General features: G+C 37.8%; 1 protein-coding gene across 1 annotated transcript in view; it reads left to right on the top strand.

The window, feature by feature from the left end:
* LOC137176786 (A disintegrin and metalloproteinase with thrombospondin motifs 7) overlaps positions 1–22,470 on the top strand; it is a 91,930-nt gene that overhangs the window by 50,713 nt on the left and 18,747 nt on the right. The window contains exons 11-22 of the mRNA XM_067582754.1: positions 432–577; positions 4,650–4,819; positions 4,936–5,069; positions 6,045–6,165; positions 6,896–7,140; positions 7,719–7,860; positions 12,136–12,262; positions 15,124–15,337; positions 16,684–18,462; positions 18,883–19,035; positions 20,290–20,463; positions 21,990–22,136. Coding sequence (XP_067438855.1) covers positions 432–577; positions 4,650–4,819; positions 4,936–5,069; positions 6,045–6,165; positions 6,896–7,140; positions 7,719–7,860; positions 12,136–12,262; positions 15,124–15,337; positions 16,684–18,462; positions 18,883–19,035; positions 20,290–20,463; positions 21,990–22,136 — 3,552 coding nt within the window. The remainder of the gene's footprint in view (positions 1–431; positions 578–4,649; positions 4,820–4,935; positions 5,070–6,044; positions 6,166–6,895; positions 7,141–7,718; positions 7,861–12,135; positions 12,263–15,123; positions 15,338–16,683; positions 18,463–18,882; positions 19,036–20,289; positions 20,464–21,989; positions 22,137–22,470) is intronic.

Below are 22,470 nucleotides of genomic sequence, written 5' to 3'. Positions count from 1 at the left end.
ATTAAAATACCCTGTATTGTTCAAAAGATAATGATTGTATATGGAAAATACCAAAACTAGCAAGTAACACTGCTTTAAAGGTGTTTTTAAATTGTATTATTTTTAATTAATTGAGTAAATGTGCAGAAGAGAAAAAAAACACTACTTGAAATAACTGAAAGTAAGACATTAAATTAACCTTGCAAGGCTTAAAATGATCTGCTCAGTGCAGTTTCACTCTTATGGAAAGTCCAAGAAAGTCAGAAAATTAAAAAACTTGAAATGTAGTGTATCACAATACAACGGTGCACTCAGACAGGATGTTCAGACAGCAACGTGGATGGGCTTCAGCTATAGACAGTAATGCTGCTTTCGCCCTAAGAACAAGAAAATGAAGCTTACAGTACATGTTATGTTATTTGATCATGTAAACTGTGCTGTTTTTTCACCAGTGGTGTATAAGTGGGGAGTGTGTAGCAGTTGGATATCACCCAGAGAGTGTAAATGGTGGCTGGGCGTCGTGGAGCGATTGGTCACCCTGTTCCAGGTCATGTGGGGCTGGAGTCCAGAGTGCCCAACGAGACTGTGATAACCCAGTGTAAGTTTTACATTTTATCCAGAAATACTTCAAGTTTTTTTTTGTTTTTGACTCTTGTTTTTATTTATGGAGAATAAAAATCAGTGATAATGCTAATAACATGAGTGAAGCACACAGACAAGTGGTTCCCAACCTTTTTAGTATGACGTTCCCCCACAGGCAGATGAGCTCAAGTCCACCTTCATCAACACCACTCATCATGTTCCAAGTGTGTCATTTTGAATTAATTCTAAACTGGATGTTATGCAACAACATTAATTATATACAAGTGGATGTTGTTACAATAATTGTTTCCTATAAGACACAGTCATTCTGAAATTATCACTGTTCTGGCCTGTTCTCTTATTTTCTGTTTTCAGTAAGTTTAGTGAAGTTTGTATTTTTACTACCACTTAGAGAGCCCGAAGCTGCATTTCTTAACCATTTATCTATTATAGCTATTTCAACTTCTCACATACTCTCAATCACAACATATGGTGTTACCGTGTTACAACTGACTCAAGTCATTGACAAACTGAGGTGTGTCCTGTGCAAACAGCCTGTCATAGCTGGTAGTTTATTGAATATGGTGACGATGGATAGTACTAAAGATGACTCTCATACCAACTTGTTATCTTATTAGTGTTAATTATGGATATTTTTCTTATTAAAGCATAATTTCTAATTTTCCAAAGCAGCTGAGCTACTCCTCAATCTTCCCATGTGCCCCCTGCAACTGCAAAAGTACTGCTGGGTGGAAAATCATTGATTTAGAAACCCCTAAATCTGGATTTAACTGTCTCTGGACAAGAAGAAGAAAAACATCACTATCATCACTCAGTTATTAATTAAAATTGCACCAATACTAATGTATCCTTTAATATTCTATAAACATAACATGATATCAGTTGTGCCATTAAGGGTAAAAAACAGCTGAACTTTGCGTAGAAGATGTGTTCAGTCTGTAATGTGTGAGTAAGTGTTTTTGTATGAACAGGGAGAGATAACCATTTTGTGAAATACATGGCAGATATTTTGATTGACATATGGGTAATGAAAGGAGTATCAGGGAGTAATTCACACATTTTATCCACATGTGGCCTGCAAGTAAGAGACAGAAGAGGTTATTATGTAATCTACATAGTAGTAATATATCAGTAAAAGATATTGGATAGGTATCACAGTATCAGTGTATATATTTTTTTAAAAATGCAGTGCAGTAATTTGTGTTCTCTAGGCTGCATTTTTTGTGTATTTGACTTTCATTTTTCTTACTTTTGCCAAAAATGTTCATTCTGTGTATTTACATAAAAAGACAAAAAAGGATATCAGTCTTTATGCCATCAGGGGATTTTTTATTATCGTTCTCATATATTGATATCTGTATTGGCCTAAAAGTCCCTTTCTTGTTTAGACTTTGTTGGCTTAACTAAAATATGGTCTCAGTAAATCTTGAAAACAAAAGTAAAGCGTGGCAGTTTGTTTTGTCCGCCAGGGCTTGCTCCTTGTCAGAAGTTCGTGAGTTAAATTTAAAGATAAATGGACAATGTAATCAACAGGTTTCTTAAGTAAAATATCTCAACCTAATGTTAAAGTCCCACCTAAAATTTGAGAAGCATGTTAAAATGGTGAGCAAGGTTGCAAAAGCAAACGTATACATTTAGACTTATTAGAGATCGTTTACCTATATTATGCTGCAAATAGCTTTATACATTCCATGATCTTTTCATAATTAACATATTGTGTTACTTCTTGTTCACAAGCAGCATCTTCAACAATCAAGCCTCTTATGATGATTTATAATGGAGCAATTAAAAATCTAGACAGGAAGCCAATATTGAAGATTGCACAACTGCCAATTATTAAATATGTTTTGTTCATTTTATTAAATTACTAATCTTAAACTCATTTATAAATGCCTAAACACCTGGGCTCCTTTGGTGCCCAGTGACCTCTCAGGGTTTCTGGCTCAGTAACATGAGATGCATCTACTGGGAATTGTAAGGAGCCCTTTTGTAAATCCTCACTTGGACAGACAGCTTTTTCTGTTCAGGGGATCAACATGTGGAACTCTTTATCCACAGATCTTAAAACGGATTATGACTGTGAACATTGTAACTCAAACTGAAACAGTTTTTAAAGGGGGATCATTCATGAAGATATGAGTGTCTGGTGCTTGTTGTCTTATGAAACTTTTATGGTATTTGTGAGTTGTTTGTGTTTTGTGCTGCTTTGTATGCACTTTATCGTTGAGTTTCGTGTTTTTAATGTATTCATATGTATTGTTGAAGGGTTTTGTTGTGCTTTAATGTATGTATATGTATTGTTGAGTCTTGTGCAGTTCCATATGCATTTACTATTCAGTTTTATGCATTTTAAAGGTCCATGTAGGGATGGCAATTGCAAATTAGCTTAGGATATAAATGTTGTAGTATGTGGCATTAGTTCATGCTATATACATCCCTATACAAATAAACATAAAACAAGAAAGAAAGAAAGAAAGAAAGAAAGAAAAGGGTATAATGTACATAATAGTAAGCATCTAAAAAGTAGTAGAAATTCAAAATATTGTCAATTAAGTTTATGTAAACTTTCCTGATATTGGGTTTGAATTGGGCGTGGTTATGCTCGGACATTTAGCCTAATACGAAAATCATGCAATAAATTCCACAAACCGATCATAAATGACGTGACGTGCTGTAGGAAGTTCATTGTCTCATTTGTGGTTGCCAGAGTTTCTGTGTCATTGGTAGCATTTCTGCATCTCAGCTCAGTTAATTTTGCTGTATTCTTCATTACTGCAGCTAATTACCCACTGTACATTTAAACATACACTAGTTCTGCTCAAGCACTCTTAGCTCTCTCCTTTTAGCGACTTTCTTGCAAGTCAAACAGTTGTTTACATGCTTTTCAGATCTGCTAAATACTTTAGCTTAGCAGTTAGCAATGGCTTCTCTCTCTCCCTCTCGCTCTCCTGCTCTCTTTTGTTCCATGTGTCTTATGTTTAGCTATTCCCCTGCCTCCTTTAGTGATACATGTAATAAATGTAATATATTTACCGTGTTGGAGGCTAGGCACAGTGAGTTAGAAGTGTGGCTCTACGCCATGGAAACTCAGTCGTTAGCTACTGTATTTAGCTAGCCCCCAGTGGCCGGTGCAGGTGTCAATCAAAACATGATCTGCCAAACCTACACAGTCTTGAGAAATGGTCTAAACAGCAAAATGAGCTGTTTTTTGAACTAGGTTTTCTATAGTTATGGATGTTAATTTTTGTGGATGCTTACTGAGACACTCAACATTGATATCATATATCCATTTTTACTGTTTCAAGCCAAATTTACAGAGGATTTAAGGGACAAGTCTGAAAACAGTGTTAGTTGCCCATATGGACACAGAAACTAAGGTTTTTTCTTGCTGCGATCATTCCTTCTGTTGGCCATTATAAGATCTGCTCCAAATAAGTTTCCAATGTAAGTGATGCAGGACAAAATCTGTAGTCCTCATTCCGTGCCTTCAAATGTTTTTCTGAAGATTATATGAGGCTTTTTATGAGGCACTTTTACACCAAACAGAGACAGTTGATATTGTCTCCCATCATTTACATTGGAATCTCATCAGAAGGGGATCTTTTAATGGTCAGTAACAGGCAAGCTAAACCTCTTTCAATGCTCAAGTGGGCGTCTGACAGTTGTTTTAAAACAGACTTGAAAAATTGCAAACCTATCCTTAAGGAATAAGTAGTGTTTGGGGATAATTAGCTTAGCCTTAGCCTAACTGTGTCAGTTATATCATGCAACTATTCATAAGCCTCACTGTAACCTTGAAAAGTGTGAATAGTTGCTCTGAGAAAGAATGATATTTTATTATTGCATCATGTCGTCCTTTATGTCCGTCCTTTTTTCTTTTTTTATAAAAAACATCAGCTAGTGACCTAAATGAACCAAAGCTTTTCATCCTTGTTATGCACAAAGTTCGCTCAAATACATATCTGGATGCTGTCCTCTTTTCTCCGCCATATCACAGCTAAATATTATTCACTGGTAAAGAAAAGTCAATAAGCAGCACTGAAATAACATATTTGACTGCTCTACAGTCCTAAGTACAGAGGGAAGTATTGTCTGGGAGAGAGACGGAGGTACAAGATCTGTAACACAGTGCCATGTCCCCACGAGCTGTCCTCCTTCAGAGACACCCAGTGTAGTCACTTCAACACCATGCCCTACAAGGGCAAGTTCTACAAGTGGGTCGCTGTCATCAACAGAGGTGAGGAGATTTAACTTGATTCAGGTTGACAGGATTTAGGTGTTTTGTGACCATGTTTAAAATAACTTACAACTTTGTGTCTTCTGTCTGTTGGACCTCTCTCCACACATGTTCAGTCAACCCCTGTGAACTGCACTGCCGTCCGCTGAATGAACATTTCTCTGAAAAGATGCGTGATGCCGTCACTGATGGGACGCCGTGCTTAGAAGGCAACAAAAGCCGAGATATGTGTATCAATGGCATCTGTAAGGTATCAACATTGAAACTACTGCTCCATGTAATGAAACCATTGTGAAACTGTTTCATTACACTGCTGCTGTGTTAGTGATGCAGTAAATGTAGTTGACCCTCGCCTTGTTTTCTCTGGCTAGTGTCGAACATTTGACATTCTGCATGAAAATTAGCTTATTGATATAAAAACGTTGGTGGCTGTTATCTCTCAAGATAGCTTTTGCCTATCACCCTGGGCTAAAATGCCAGTTACTGATACAGACACTGTTTGGATACAGAGTGGACAGCAATTACAGACTTTGGGCTATGATTTCATGACATTTTGTGACATTTTTGACAGCCGCCCACATGTTTTCTTCCTTGCTTGCCCCAAATTTTGTGTTATGGAGACTCCCATTGAACTTAAAGGCTATTCTGTCTATTCAAAATATACAGTACATATATATAAAAGAGTTTGACTCCTAAATAAAAAATTAAAAAAACATTTTCTGTTTCTGTAGGCCTTAGAAATGTTTCAGAAAACAATAAATATATAGATTAAGTTGCCTCGCTAGTCTTGACCCTAAAGCATATTTGACATCATAGCAGGTACCAATCCTATATTTTGTATTACGGCGTTGTGTGGCTGACCTGTTATTTGGATTATAGATCATACCTTTAAGTGCACCCAGTGGAGGCAGAGGCACAGTATGATATTGAGGATTACTTGGATTTTCATTTGTATCACCATACCATATCAGAACAAGTCAAAGGCATATGAGGCAAGGCGAGACAAGGTTGTGTTCTGTGCTGTTGTTGTAGCTTTTATAAAGTAATGAGCACATAAAGGCTTACCAAATCTTTATGTGGAAGATAAACTGAAAAATTTGGCTTTGATCTAAATCCCTGATGTCCAACCCTCAAATTGCAGCATTATGTCTTTAATTTAATTTAGCCTTTGCTGTGTAATCACTGTAAATTTTATTTTAAATCATGTATTGCATGTGTGTTACAGAATATAGGCTGTGACTATGTGATTGAATCCACTGCTGTAGAGGATCGCTGTGGGGTGTGTCTTGGTAATGGCTCCACCTGTACGACTGTGAGGAGAACCTTTGAGGAGACTGAAGGACTTGGTACGTTTCTTACTGATATTTTAGGAACTTTAGTTCAAGAACATCTTTGCTGCAATAAGAGGGTGATTAAGATCACATCAAGTCTCGATCAAGTCTCTATTAGGATTGAAAAAGGAGCTTTCCAGGTCTAAATACTGTATTGATTATATTTTGTCTGATACTATGGTCACAGAAAATACCTTTTTTCCTGATCTAACAAGGTGTGAGGATGAAGATTTAAACACAGCCTTTGGTTTATAGTCATGGTATAAGTGTAACAGTGAACTCTGAGGTGGTGCTTCTCACCTCCACTTCGTCCATCACTCACCAAGCACTTTATTACGAACACTTGTGGAACCTAATGCAATTCAGTACGACAGCGCTTCCATAAATTCTACTTTTACGAAGCCTATACATTTTCAGTTCTTGTTGACGTTGTCAGAAAGGTATGTTAATGGGGTGGACAACATATTAGGAACCCTTTTCAATTTATTGCAGTCCAGTATTCCACCACCACCCACTACGACCTCAATAATAAACATCAAGTAGAATTATCACCTTGCTGACAATGTCAACAAAAACTGAAAACGTAGAAGCTTCGTAAAAGTAGAATTTATGGCAGAGCTGAGAGAGAGTTGTATTGTATTGCATTGGATTCGCCGGATTTTCCTAATAAAGTGCTCAGTGAGTGTATGCTGTAATCAGGACCACGTTGTGCATTATCACTCACATACAATGTATTCTGTTCAAGGCTATGTAGACATTGGACTGATCCCAGAGGGTGCGTGGGACATCCGGATCGAGGAGGTGGCTGAAGCTGGGAATTTCTTGGCATTACGAAGTGACAACCCCAACAAGTATTATCTGAATGGTGGCTGGACTATCCAGTGGAACGGAGAGTACAAGGCAGCTGGGACAGTGTTCACCTATGAAAGAACAGGACATCTAGAGAACTTGACTTCACCTGGGCCTACCATGGAACCACTGTGGATTCAGGTAGGACTAACAGGGGAAAAAGGTTTGTAAGTTTAAATTACAGTTTTGAGAGTATTTTGTTCCTCTCATGATGTCTATCAGCAAGCTTGTGGTTAAATTAGAACAAACAGGTATTTTCAGGTATTAAGCATTCAGATAAAGCAACTTAAACTTAAGACAGACAAAGAGAGAGAGAGAGAGAGTGGGCTGATGAGAGAGAAAGCAACTGAAATGAAACATGACCTACTCTGTACACTGTTAAAACACTCAGCAGACTGTCACTAGTTTAGCAACGAGCCTCCAGCCCTTCTGACACCTTTCAAGCACCACTGAGTCAGTAAATTACAGACAGCAGCACGATGACTCTGTGTTGTTTTCTTAAAACATATGCAGATTGTGTCTCGAATGAAGCTGCCTTTTATTCTTTAATGTTCTAATTTGCTCAATCCTCACAGATTTTTCAGCTGCAGTGGAAACACAAATGGGAAACATGTTTTTTTTTTATCCTTGATTTAGTTCCTGGAGATACTTAATTTCTAGTTGACTCTCTTTTTTGATGTTTTTTCAGGATTTGTCAGATAGTCTCTTGTGTGTTTCAGCTTCTCTTTCAGGAGACCAATCCAGGAGTGCGCTACGAGTACACAATCAGTCAAAATGTGTCAGAAGATGACGACATTTCTGCCTCAGTTTTCTTCTGGAAATACGGTTCTTGGACTGAATGTAGTGTCACCTGTGGAACAGGTAAGAGAACAATTTAAGATTATACTTTAGATAAGTAGGTGGGTAGATAAAAGGGAGAGAAAGAGAGGTTCATATCAGACTGGTATCTCTGACTCAGACAGGAACAGACAAGCTGTATTCCAAGTGCATCTTGAATCCGTCATTTGATCGATGACCTTTATTGAATCACACTGGGGCCTATTTTTATGGCAGCACAAACACAATCAGTATTATGACATATCGTTTCTGTGATTATCTGACCTTGAAATTAATTTTGCGCGCTTGGCATTCTTGGGCCTTTGATGTTGCACAAGTTATGCTGTCAGTGCAGCATCACTCATTTGATAATGTGGTCATTCTGTCGGACTGAAGAGCATCTTTGATAATAATGCTGAATAAAGCAATTATACATCCTCTGACAAAAATATCAAATCCTTGACCATTCTAATTCTGAATCAGAAAGTTTACAGTTCACACACAACTATTCAAAGTCACATTTGTATATTATATAAAAAAACAACCTTGTTAAATTATTCAGGAGGTTACAAAAGAAGAAAAAAATTAAAACTCAAAATGAGAAGAGATCATTTATGCCATATTTAGCCAGTAGCTAATTTCCATCTGTAATCCCTGGACAGGTACACACAGAACAATTACCAGATATTAAAAACATTAATTTACATGCAACACCGTTACATAGTCTCTATCACACCAACAATTATACAGACAAATCTAAAAACACACATCAACATATAAATACCAGCACATCCAGTACAATTATAAGTTCTACTAGATGAATGTATCCAGTTTAATGAATGTATATTTAATTCCACAGAATTACACTATACCATACATAATTCATTCATATATTCAAAATAGAGAGGCAAGAAAAAAGAAACATATTCCCACATCCATTTATCCCTTTATATATTTTCATCGACCCCTCTTGACTTATAACTGAATACTCTTTATAGTGTACAAGTGAGACTTGAATGACTTATTTCCAGTAAGTTGAAAAGGGAAATGGCTCCTTCCTGAGAAAACTTTTTGAATTTACTGAACCTTAACCCAGAATATGAAAGTGAATATATTTAAAGTTTATTTAAAGTTCTGAATGTATTATTAGTTTTCTACAAACTTTAATCTTTGGCTTTCAGCGGCACATTCAACAGAATTTTAAACAAGGTGATGAGATGTTTCTTTCCACAGTGCTTCATGGGAGTCATAGTTGACCTCTCGTTATTTTTTTACGTACACAAGCTTGTACCTTTTTATCAAAAAACTGGAAAGTTTCAAATGCAGCAGGTGAAAGGACAATACAAACACTACTAAGCTGAACAGAAGGAGGTCTCAATAATTAAGCATTCAAGTTAGCTTCACAAGTCACCTCTAAACACATTTAGTTTGCACTGTCTACAAATCTGTATCAAGCTATTTATGAAGCTGAGACTCTTTCAGTGTGGAGTTTGGTTCTCTCTAATCTACCATAAGAGCTGCATGACGGAGCTTGAAGATCAATTTGGGACTTTACAGTGTAAATCAAAGGAAAACAATGAAACTGTTGCCTTATCCTGCTGAATGAATATAGGATTTTAAAGTCATGTGGCTAAACAGTTAACCTTTTCTGAAACTAGCATAGTATAAAAACACATTCAAGTCTGTGGTTTCAAAGACTTTCCAGAGAAAATAGTGAAACCTGATATTTAAAAGTTCATAAAAAGGATTTTATATCTCACACCAGACTGGAGTCTTTGATGTTGGTGTGGTTGCTCTATTCACCTCGCTCGCCACTGACATCAATGTAACTGTACTCATCCAGTCTTTTATTTATACTGCTGCTATCAAAGCCCTATTTAACATCACCACAAGTAAACACTGCACTGAAACAAATGATTGCATCCTTTGAGATAATACAGATAATACAGAATCAGAATTAACACACTTTGCACCTTCAAGATAACATGACTACTAGGCTTTAAATCACTTCTAAAATGACATGTTGAATATACAATATATTACAGTTAATATAAACTACTAGTATTTGATATATAATATGTTGTTAAATGGTTAAGTACTGTAAAAAGTACGTGTATTGTGTGTACTGTCACACTACCATGACTTACTGAGACACTTGAATAAAACAGAGCCATCATTAATCATCATGCTTTTCCTTCTATGACAAGTCACAATGCCTGCTATGTAAACTGTCTATTTCTTTGCTTTTCAGTGCAGAACGCAGCATACGTCAATTGAAAAGGGAAACTGTTTTTTATAGATATCCCGTTCTGTGTTTGTACATTCAAGAATTCTTGTTTTCATGGAATTTCGGGGGTTACCTAGAGATGCAACTCTAATCATTGCTTACCTGTCATCCAGTATGTTGTCCTCTGTGTTTACAGTATGTATCAAAGTAGCTTCACATGTCAACTCTAGACATATTTTGTTTGCACTTTCTACAACTCTCTATTGAAGGATAAGGTAGACAATTTTCTATATTTTTCTTATTGCCAACAAATCTCATGTGCAGAGCCAACAATGAGCTGATCCTACTTACAAGTATTGTGTGAGTATCCAAAGCCTTATGTGTGTTATTCCTCTGTACGCCTCTGTTGTTGTCCAAACACTATTAAAAACACATCAGTGAGCCACTCCGTTGCACCAGATGACATGTTCCTTCACCCCAAAGATTATGATCACGTTAGTTTGTTTAAAAAATCATGTTTTCATTCTCCAGAGAGCATTTCCTTGTACGGCAAACACCACAGAGCATGCACGAGAACGCAGTTCCATTTACAGTGCTTTGCAAGCTTGTTGCGCTACATATGACAACCTCTTTTGACTTTTTCAGGTCTACGGCACAGAGGAATAAGATATATCAGGCTTTGGATACACGTGCAGTACTTGTAATTAGGATCAACACATTGTTGGTTTGGTGCTGCACATGAGATTTGTTGACAGTAAATATAGAAAATCTCCAGCTTTATCCTTTAATCCTTATTTAAAAAGTTGGCACTCCCATTTAAATGGCTTACAGGCTTTGCTTAATTGCAGTCAGCCAACTTATGTGGAATGGATTTCATTGGTATGGATTATTGAATAGCAATTATATATATATATATATATATATATATATATATATATATATATACAGTAGTAGTAGTAGTAGTAGTATATACAACGTTATCAATGTGAGCACTAGCTTTGGTATCCAACTTTACTATTACAGCTCTGTTAAAAGCTGTCTCACAAAAATGAGTCCAAATGTACCTGTGACCACACCAGATAGATGTTTTCTTTAGAAAATCCACCTTCTCCTCCACTTTTCCTCACATGTGAAAAGGCTCTTTAAGGTTAATTCAATTACAGCACATCAAGGCACAATACCTGTCCTGAGTCCACGTGCCAGGAACAGGTTTTCATCCACATTCAAAATGTATTAGATCAACATATCCACCTTAGTGTGACATCAAAAAAAGTATTTATTCAATTGGCAGTTCAATTTAGCCAAAAGGTCAACTAATCAACATGGCTGAGAGTGTTTTTCTCCTGCATTTTTTCTACTTCATTTATTTTTTTCTTTCTGATTTTCAATCAATGTAGCTGTGTTGTCCTTCAGAAGCTGCCTTTGAAGGTGTGAATTAGTCACCAGATGCGCATTGTGAATGCTCAGCAGGCTCAGAGCAGGAGGCAACAAAGAGGTGAGAGGTTTCTCCTGCTCTGATGAGGTGGAAACCCCCTTGGGAGGACAAGAGTAATGATGGAGAGCAATATCACAACAGGAGATAAATCTGTCACAGCCTTAGGAGACAAGTTCTTTTTATCTAATGCTTTGTGTAATGCTGTCTGAAACCTGGATGTGACACTCGTCAATGTGGTAGATACTGAAATGTATTTCTGTCCAGCTAGTCTTATTTTAGATGGAGGGGAAGAAACTGATTTCTGTTTATGTGATTAGAGAGCCATTCGCAATGTGTTGCATGTGTATTTAAGGATTATAGTGACAGCACATGTGACATATTGTATTGCTTTGTACATTGAAAACATGCAACTGGTTTTATATGTATGTGTTATGTCCACACTGTGTTAGTGTTTATCCTGGTTTGGTGTGCTTAGGTAACATCTGTGCTGTGTATTCACTAATGATATTTTTAGATAGCTCTTACATTCACCATCACCTACTCATGTTTGATTAGGTGTCTTCTTGGTACTAGGCTATTATTATTCCTTGCTGGGAGCTGTGTGTGTTTGTGCATGCTTGCTCACAAAAGCTTTTTTCTCATCTCTCTGGTATTCCAGGTGTTCAGAGGCAGATTGTTCACTGTGTGGAGAAGACAACTGGGATAGTAGAGGAGCACTTCTGTGACCCCTTAGCCCGACCCGATGATAACCAAACCAGCTGCAACAAAGATCCGTGTCCAGTCATGTGAGTTTACCTCCTGGACATTATTTACAAAATGACACCTGCAGATACACACATACACACACACACACACACACACACACAGTAAAAGAGGCTTGTATTTCAGCCCCTGCAGGAGCAAACACTTTGTAGTATGAATGACATGACAAAAACCATGTAAAAATCTGAAACTATAAAGTGATACAAGTAACATAATAATAATAATAATAATAATAATAATAATAATAATAATAATAATAATAACAATAATAATAATAATTGCAATATTCACATTTAACCTTGCATCCTTAAAAATATAATTAGTGTCCATGTTACAACCATTTCAAGTTGAATTTTGTTCTGGGATTCTTCTCTTAGTGCCTCCCAACTCACCGGTCTGCTAATTTAATTATCATGACTCCAAACAATAGTAACATGGAATTGTACCTGTACATGTGAGGACAGGTGCCTTTCTGTGGCTCACAATTGCAGTTTTAGCAAACAGTTAAAGTGCCCCTCCACCTAAATGCATTTTGCTTCTTGTTACTTCACTTGGATCTTTGAACTTCACTGTGCAGAATGATGTATGTGCAGAGTTTGACACTTGAAGGCTGTTTTCACATTCATCTGCTGAAGGGAGGAAAGTTTATCTGAGCTCACCTAAAATCTGAGTTTAAGCGGTGGGTTTACGAGCATGATTTGTGACATCATAACTAGTTCGGAGCCAATCGTTGTCCAGTATGAAACTTACAAAAGTGTCATGTGGAAATTGGAAGCCTCCAGTGCACACTGAGAATGGACTTTTCAGTGAAAAATTGTGTCCAGCAATTAAACTTTGGAAATGAATAATATTGCATATTCATAGATTCTGAATATTTCAATAAGGGAGAAGAAGTAGATTTAATTAAAATCATTTTATTGAACTTTTGTGTGGGGAAACATATCAGACATAAAATATTATTCAAGCAGTCTTAACACGCTTCAGCTGCACATCGAACCATATAAGGAGGTACTGAGTAATCTATAGAGTTCATCAGCTTCTGTCAGCCAAAGAAATGTCAGTATTGAAAGATTTTTGACAGCTTAAAACTGTCTATAAATAGCATGAATATAGTCAATTTCTTACATTAGTGAAATGAGTATGTAAATGACTGAGTAAACTGCTAGAGATCCAACAGAAACATGTAGTGATGAGGTAAAATTAGAAGAATAATAGGAAATTAGATTAGATTATTGTAATCTTGTGCACCTTGCTCATAGATTATACATAGGACCAAAGTGCACCAGAAAACATTAAATCGCTTTTGTTATAGTTCCAGATTATTAAAATTGTTTGCTTCTTTCAATCATGTATTGGTGTCTACAAGTGCTTTTTTTAACCTACTGTTGATTATAGGAACATTTTGTTTAAAGAGGAGGTCAAGAGGATCACAGAGGACAGTGAATGAATAAAGTTATTATCCCCCCCCCCCAAAAAAAAGAAGCCAAATATTTACAGCACCACTCTTTGATAGTGTATTTTATTTTCTTCTTCAGTTTCCTAATTCTGCTTTGTTCTATTTAGTGAGGGAGGAAGGGACAGGAGAAACAGGAGAGGTCTCCCTGGATACAGCTGGCAGGTTGCTGCACTGAGATCAAAGAATCAATACTCAGACTTGTTTACGCCCACACACTTTATCGCACCAAACTGCAGATTATTAGCTTGTAGTATCAGTTGTGAAATAGCTAATTTTTCTCTTTGAGTTTTAATATTTGGCATAGAGATCATTACCAGTTCTGTTGCTACAGATGCTTTAGGTGTACCAAGATTCAAGTTTGAGTTCTTAGTCTGCCCAGTTTGTGAATGTAACAATTAATGGTACAAGGACGATGTGTGTGCTGTTGAAAGTTCTTTGCATTGTTTAGGGCATCAATGTTAAACGTGTATGTTTTTTAACATTGTTTGTTGTTTGTATAGCATACGTTTGTATGCTTAATACTGTTTTCCATTGTTGGTGGTGATCCACAATTCCCATGCAAAATTTAATTTTTTAATTTTTACCTAGACAGACAGTTCACAGGAACTCACAGGAAATGATTCATGCACACATGGCACTGTGCATGCGGTAAGAGAGCAGCTGGTGGTTATTTCTAGCTGCTTGGATGTTCAGACTATCCGGTTTTCATTGGAACACGATGTACAGCACCAGTCAAAAGTTTGGACACACCTTCACATTCACTTGAATGAGAAAGTGTGTCCAAACTTTTGACTGGTACTGTGCACACAGTATGTACCTGCTGTTTGAAATTAGAAATTTCATGGGTAATTATTGTTGTGCAATTGTTTGGCCACTATTTACTGTATGTACAGTATGTGTTTTTGTATAGTGGCTTTTGAATAGTCAAAGTTTATCTTGCAGTTAACCATTTACTGTGGGGCTGCTAATTAGATGAGCACCTCAGCTACAACTAAAAAATAACTAGCAGTGTTTCTCTTCAAAACACTTGTGGTTCGAGTCAAGAAGCTTGAGTAATGCTGAGACAACAATTCAACATAACACAGAAATGACTTTTTGGCCTTTTGCTTGTTACAATTTAGTCCTTCACTGAGTGGCAGAAAATGTGAGTCAGGTTGAGGGCTGAAGATTTTGACATGTAATTTTTCATCATTTTGGTGAAGCAAAACTTGAGACATTGCTAATGACCAGCAATAATTAACATGCTGAAGACATAATATGGACATTATGTGCTAAGTGACAATTGAAGTTCACTGAACTTTCATCCATCAGCCAAAGCCGTATGTGTGAGTCATTAGCATTTGCACTGCTGTAAAACATTGTCATGTTCAATAACAAGTATACCATTAAATTGGAAATGTTTCGTGTCTTTTGTGTCTCTGTGTATAGGTGGTGGGTCGGGGAGTGGCAGAAATGCTCATCGAGCTGTGGGAGCTCAGGCCTGGCTAAAAGGACAGTGCTTTGCATACAGGCAATAAGTGTGGAGGAGCAGAAAGCCCTGCAGCCCAGTGAATGCGAACACATACCCAAACCTGAGTCACTATCCTCCTGTAACACACACATCCCCTGCCCAGCCGACTGGACCACTGGCAGCTGGTCAAAGGTGAGTCTGGCTTGGAATATGAGCTTTGTCAAAAAGATATGAAAATGCAAATTGTTCTGCACATCTCCAGAAAGTCTTATAGCTACTTTCACATTTTGTGAAAAGATCTTTCTGTGAAAGAGATGTTCTTCTTGAGATTATCTTTTTTTAAAAGTCAGTCATGCTCTTATCTTCTTCTAGTTCTTATACATCAAATTTCTACATTTTTGCAGCATGTCATAAGACATTTTCACATCTCCAGCTTTTTCGAAATACAAAAGCTAGAAATTCAATAGATACACTAGAGACAGACCCACAGCCTTCATTTCTGTTACACACACATTTTAGAGATGGTTTTATGATATTGCTGATTGCTTATAGCTGGACATTGCCTCAGATCTATACATTTGGGACTAGGGCCATAACTACATAATGGTCATGCTCTCTGTATTTTGTGTCATATCCATTTCTGCATTTCACACATACATTTTAATTAATTTATTCAGAAATAAATGAATTACCTTTAAGATGGTTCCTCACATTGAAGCAAGATTAACAGGCATGTTTAGCATTTACAGCCTGAGGAAAGAGGAAAAGACGCTGACCCTGTCTGAACTTCCTGACCCCTCCTCACCCTTCTCCCACTGTGTCTTTGTACCTCATTATTTTTTTTACCATGCTAGCGGTGTAGCTCTAGGGATGGCATTGTTGGTGTGGCGGTTGGTCCACCAATTAGGTCCAGACTGAAATAACTTTCAAAGGAATAACAATCATGGTTCACAGTCAAAATATCAGTTTGTCAAATACTTTGATTTGTGACCAAATACCTGCAAAACTAATGACATTCTCATCAGCCTCAACTTCTCTTTATATTTAGTGTTAATTAGCACGCAAAAATGCCAAGCTAAGATGCTTACTTATCCTGCTGAATCACATCACCTGCTAGACATCAGTATGTTAATATTGTCATGGTGAGCAAGTTAGCATGCCGATGTTAGCATTCAGCTCATAACACCACTGTACCTGCCTACACCCTCCCAGAGCCGCTAGCATGGCTTTAGACACTTAGTCATGTTTCAGTCTAGGTTATGCCTTTGGTTGTGATCTGTAGGAGTTCCATAGCGTAGGGTGATTTAAGATGATCTAGCTTTTTCCATCACAGTTGTTAGGATTTGGATTGACATGCACAAGGAGCAGAATCACAATAAATTTTTCTTTAAATGTGTACAGTTTTTCAGCTTGCATTTACTAGATTATATGTTATACACTCAGTTTCAAAGAACATTTAAAAAAATATAAGTTTGGCTAAACACTGATCTGATATATATATATATATATATAACAGTTGTCTCTTTTCTCTCCTGCAGTGTTCACTGACTTGTGGAAGTGGAGTACGTCGCCGTAATGTAACCTGCTCTAGAAACACAGGTGTTGACTGTGACCCACAGAAGAAGCCGCTTGCTGTCACTACCTGCTACATCCTGGACTGCCCACAAGTAGTGGATAATTTTGGAGGCATCGACTGGTCTGGAAGCGGCTGGTCGAGCAAAGAAGTTCTCAATGAAATTAACTCCAAACCTGTGGCCAAACCACCTCCAAAATACAGCACCACCAAAGCCCAGCCAATAACTCATAATGACTTAAATAACATTGTTGAGGGAGATTTCCACTACCATAATAACATTGAAAATATTGATAATTCTCAGGAAAATAGTGTTGAAGTTGATGATTTTTACTATGACTATAACTTTATCAATTTCCATGAAGACTTGTCAGATGAGAGCGAGGGAAAAGATTCCGAGGACAATCAGGAATTTGATACTCCACGGGAGGCCAAGCCGACCCGCAGCGTGAAAGAAAATGCATACATGGAGACTACAAGAGCCCCAACGGCGAGTTCAGCCATTTCTACAGTTTCAGAGGCCACTTCCCACTCTTCAACAACTGCAGGGCCACAGGAAACAAATCTGGACAATGTGAAGGACAACGGAAACCCTGCAACGAAAGAATACATGCAAATGAATTCAGATGATTTGGATGACTTTCTTTCAGAGGATTATCTTCTGCCTGTTTCTACCACTCGCTCACCACCATTGTCCACAACTAAGCATTCACAAAAACAGAGACATAGCGATCTGTGGTGGCCTGAAAACATTAGCACAATGCCCAGTCTGGCTTTCACAACAAAGGAGCCTACACAGGATGTGAAATGGGGGCAAGATGGGGAAGAGGCTGAAAATAACTATGATGATTTCACTGAGGAGGAAAATCATACTGAGGACTTCACTGTGACTCCAAAACATGCTGCTCCCACTCCTGGACTTCAAACCACTAGCAGTAGTATCATAGCTACAACAGCAATTGCTCAAGAGCCAGAGGATGATTTTGTGTACAATTATGATGAAGAAAGTACACAAGGACCTAAAGTCTCTGCATCCCAAGAAGATGTAGAGAGTCCAGAACCCTTAGGCTCCCCGATGCCAGAAACTACAGTTCAGGTTAAGACCTATCACTCAGTCCAACTGGACGAAAGAACTTCAGAAATACCTCAAACAACCAATCAATCAATAATATTTCCAACTACTGACTTGGATCAAACTCATTTAAGTACCACTAGCAAGGGTAATTCATGGGTGTCTGACCATGACCTCAGTGCGACCTCACTTCCCGTCCCTGAGAAATCCACTCCTCTTCCCAATCCCCATCTGCTAATCTCAGGTAACCAAGAGGCCTCAGATGACACCACATCATTAACTGGAACAGAATTCTTACCTCCTACAAACCTGGAGGAAGTCACTCAATCTTCTCCAGCTGGTTTCCAGCCAGCTACAACCGAGCAGACACTGACCAAACCTGCTGTCAATGCAAGAACTGGAATAGATTCCACATCCCACTCCCCATCGCTTATTTTAAGTGATTTTGACTACAATGAAATTGTTCTTCCCCCAATGGTGAGTACTACTAGCAATAAGAGTGATCCTGGCACAACACCAGCACAGCACATGGAATCACCAACACCTGCTGTGCCCATTTTGCCAACCCATTCACCTACTCTGGGGTCGCTTCCTCTACCATCATCAATCCAATCTCCAGCCTCCACACAAGTTACTGCAGCAGCCTACTGGGTCACCGGAAACTGGAGCGCAGTGAGTCTGCATGAATCCACACGTTCTGTTTTTGTGCTTATTCTGTGGGAGAGGGACAAAGCTGAGCTTTGTCTAACTATTAATGTCTTTATCTGTTTTTTATCTTTTTATTATGCAACACAGTATCTTTAACTGAATTCTTTGGAGGGAGCATTTGACCTAGAGCTAATGCAGATAATGTCAGTTTATGTAATGAATTTTTATGGCGCATTTGACAGATGTTTGCTTGTATTGGCACTCATGCTGTGTTGTGCATAATATTCAAAGATTTTGCATTTATTTAGATATCATGAAAAAGCTTCAAGGCTGATCACAACACACACAAAATACCTTCGGATTGAAGTTTCTTGTGAATGCTGGAGAAGTTTTTGCACCCAACAAAATGTAAGTAATGTTGCTACAATACATTTTTGTTGGCAGTGCTCCACCACCTGTGGTCTGGGTGCCATTTGGAGGACTTTGGCCTGCAGCACTGGCTCAGATGCTGACTGTGACCCAGCCAAGAGGCCTGCACCTGCCCAACGGTGTTACCTGCGCCCCTGCTCCATGTGGAAAGTTGGGGAATGGAGCAAGGTGAGACTGCAATGCCAGATTAAGTTTGGACACACTTTCTCATTGAAGTGAATTGGAAGGTGTGTCAAAACTTTGGACTGGTTCTGTACTTGGTATATGATGATACCAAAATGGGCTGAAATATGATGTGGTCATTGTTTTACTTGCTTGGTTTTTCCTGTCTTTACCCTGGAATATAACCACATTTTTTTGTATATGCACTGCTAAAGATATTTTCAAAATCTTATTATGACTTGGATTTATGTATTTATTTCATTTTTATTGAGTTTTCACTACATTGTAACCATGCTAGCGGCACAGCTGTCGGGATTGTAATGTCAGTTGGTCCACCACTTTGGTCCAAACTGAAATATCTTAACAACTATTGGATGGATTGTGATGAAATTTGGTACAGAGGATTGTCCCCCAAGGATGAAGCCTAATACCTTTAGTGATCCCCTGACTTTTCCTCTTAATAGTTTTGAGTGAAATGTCTTGACAGCTATTGGATGGATTGCCATAAAGATAATCATGTCAAGACACTGTTGATTCCTTTTCCTCTAGCACCACCAGCAGGTCATAATTTCAATTTGTCTAACACTTCGGTTTATGATGACCAAAGACCTGAAAAACTCCCATCAGCCTCTGTGGTACCTCAGGTTTAGTTCTAATTAGCAAATGTTAGCATGCTAACACGCTAAACTAAGATGGGGAGCATGGTAAACATTACACCTGCTTAATATCAACATGTTAACATTGTTTTAATGTGCATGTTAGCATGCTGAGGTTAGCTTTAACTCAAAGCACTGCTGTTTCTACAGTAAGTGAAGCCCACAGAGCTGCTAATATGGCTGTAGACTCTTAATAAATCTTAATAAACCCACCTGTAAGCTTCAGACTTTTTGTGTTAAGTTCCCAGGTTTTCAAAAATAAAACTGAATATAATGAAAATAAACTGTCTTGGAAAAGTGAAGTGGTAAGAAACAATGAAATGCTTCGAGTGTAAAAGCTTTTCTAGTTGTTTTTACAACCAGTAGTCATTCAGGCCATAGTATATCCAGATGTAGTAAGTCCTGGAATTGCTGTTTGGCATTGAGGGTATTTTGCTACTCATCCAATGAGCTTAATTCAGCTGAATTCAGCTTATTTAAGCCTCGTGGAAGAGGAAGTAAAAACCACATAGCAAATCCAGTAGCCTTAGACTCAAGACGACTGGATACACACAAAATCCACCAGCTCCTGCTGTTTGAATAACAATCATATGTCTTTTCCCAGTGCTCCAAGAATTGTGAAAGCGGCCTTAAGTCACGAGAGGTCCAGTGTTTTGACATGCGGGATCATAGGGCCCTGCGACCTTTCCACTGCCGGGCAATGTCCTCCAGGCCACAAACACAACTGCCCTGTAACCTTCAGCCATGTCTCGACTGGTACACCTCCTCCTGGGGTGAGGTGAGTAACATAAAGCAAATAATGACAGACAGTGTGTATACTCTGGTTTCACCACCTATTGAATCTGAATAGGATACACTGGAAGGTTATGAAATGTATATCTGACAGTATACCATAAGGTCAGTTTCAAGTGTGTCTGTCCTTTTGAGATTCTTTGCAAGCCAATATTGTATACGGATGTTGGACTGGAGAAATTTTACGTGCCCCATGGATTTTCAAATAAAATAGTGATATTAGTCAGAACCTTTCAGCACCACATCAAAAATGCAAACAGTACAACATGCTGTTAAAGGATTATAATCATCACTGCATTTACTTACTTGCTGAACATTCCTCCTGCTGAAATACATTTACTATATATTCCTGCAGACATTTTTCAGAACACACTATATGTTTTTAATTCATTTTTATTGATTTCTTTGTCTATTTTGTTTCCATCCATTTCAGTGGAGATTGAAATCAATGTGCAGGACTTTGAAATGGGTAATTAGTCACTGTGAACATCTTCTTCTCAATCATCTTCCACTACTTTTGAAAATATGTTATTTTTGCGGGGTTGAGGCATCGAAAAGGTTGCTGTTGAGGAGTGTGATATTGTGTGACATTTCAGAACAATCTGTGCTTTCGACTGAATTACTGTGCAGCAATTATGTAACGAAAAGTACTAAATATTCACAGTGTCTATTTGACACAAGAGCCAAGTCTGCAAGTCGCAACTGAGATTTAAAAAAGCCAGAGACTGCCTGGAATGTTCAGAAAACGCTTTCAAAAAAAACAAACAAAGTTATGCTGTTGTTGCCAGTGACATAAATCACACACAATTTGTTGTCGTCCATTTTTAAATCATGCAAAATATACTGTTACACTCCTTGAACTTCAAACAGTTTCAGAACACTTTCTATACATTTTATCATATTTTTTTTGACATTTTATAGACAAAACGATGCATCAAGAAAAATAAAAATTGGCAGATTAATCAATAATAATAATTGTTAGTCGCAAGCCTAGATTGTAGCTACGGTGGATTGTGCTGCAGGAAGCTTTTAAATGCTTTTTTTGTGGACTTTCAGTCAACACTATCAGACCAGTTGCAAACACTGTCAAACTGGTACTGACAGTAGAAGTGTCAAAAACTTAAATGAACTTAAATGCATTAAAGTTTTGTCATTGGTTAATCCATCCATTTTCTGCTGCTTTTCCAGGATGCGTTTATTAATTGATTATATTATTATGAATTATTGTTATACAATAACTAATACTAGGCCATACTGTCCCTACTAGTTTTCCATCATATTGTCATATATTGTATGGTATGATGGTGAAACAAGTATTAAATTGCTTTCTATGTGGTATTAAAAAGTCTTAAATTTGACTAGGTGAACGCTGCAGAAACTGTTAGTGACCTCCCGAATTCAAGCTTAGCAATCAACCTAGTCAAGGCTCTATACTGTATGAACTTAAATACATTGTTGCTTATGTCTGTCATTGTGTGTGTGTGTGTGTGCACATGTCTGTGTGTTGTTCAGTGCTCTGAAGTGTGTGGAGGAGGTGAGCAGCAGCGTATAGTCACCTGTCCAGAGGAGGATCTATGCGACAGGGAGCTTCAGCCCAGCAACATTCAATCATGTAACGACCAGCCTTGTGCTCAGTGGCTTACTGGATCTTGGGGACAGGTACAGTACACACACACACAAACACACACACACACACACACACACACAAACACAAAACAACTAAAAACAAGAGGGAATGATCTATCTTGACATTTGATTCATAGACCAATTTCATGGAGAACATAATCTCCTGCTCATTGATGTGGTTTTATTAGGTTTGACAAAGGATCGAAATTGCATTTTAGGGAACTTGAATACTAATCTATAAAAAAGTCATGCTGTCTGTCCAACCATCCATTTTCCAAACTTCTACAGGGTCACAAAATAATTCATATAGTGCTCTAAAAACTTCTGTGATTGAAGTAAAAGGACAAGGCCATTTTCTATATTTTTC

The sequence above is a fragment of the Thunnus thynnus genome, chromosome 1, assembly GCF_963924715.1.
Source record: "Thunnus thynnus chromosome 1, fThuThy2.1, whole genome shotgun sequence".
NCBI lineage: Eukaryota > Metazoa > Chordata > Actinopteri > Scombriformes > Scombridae > Thunnus > Thunnus thynnus.
This window is presented reverse-complemented; position numbering and strand designations above follow the sequence as displayed.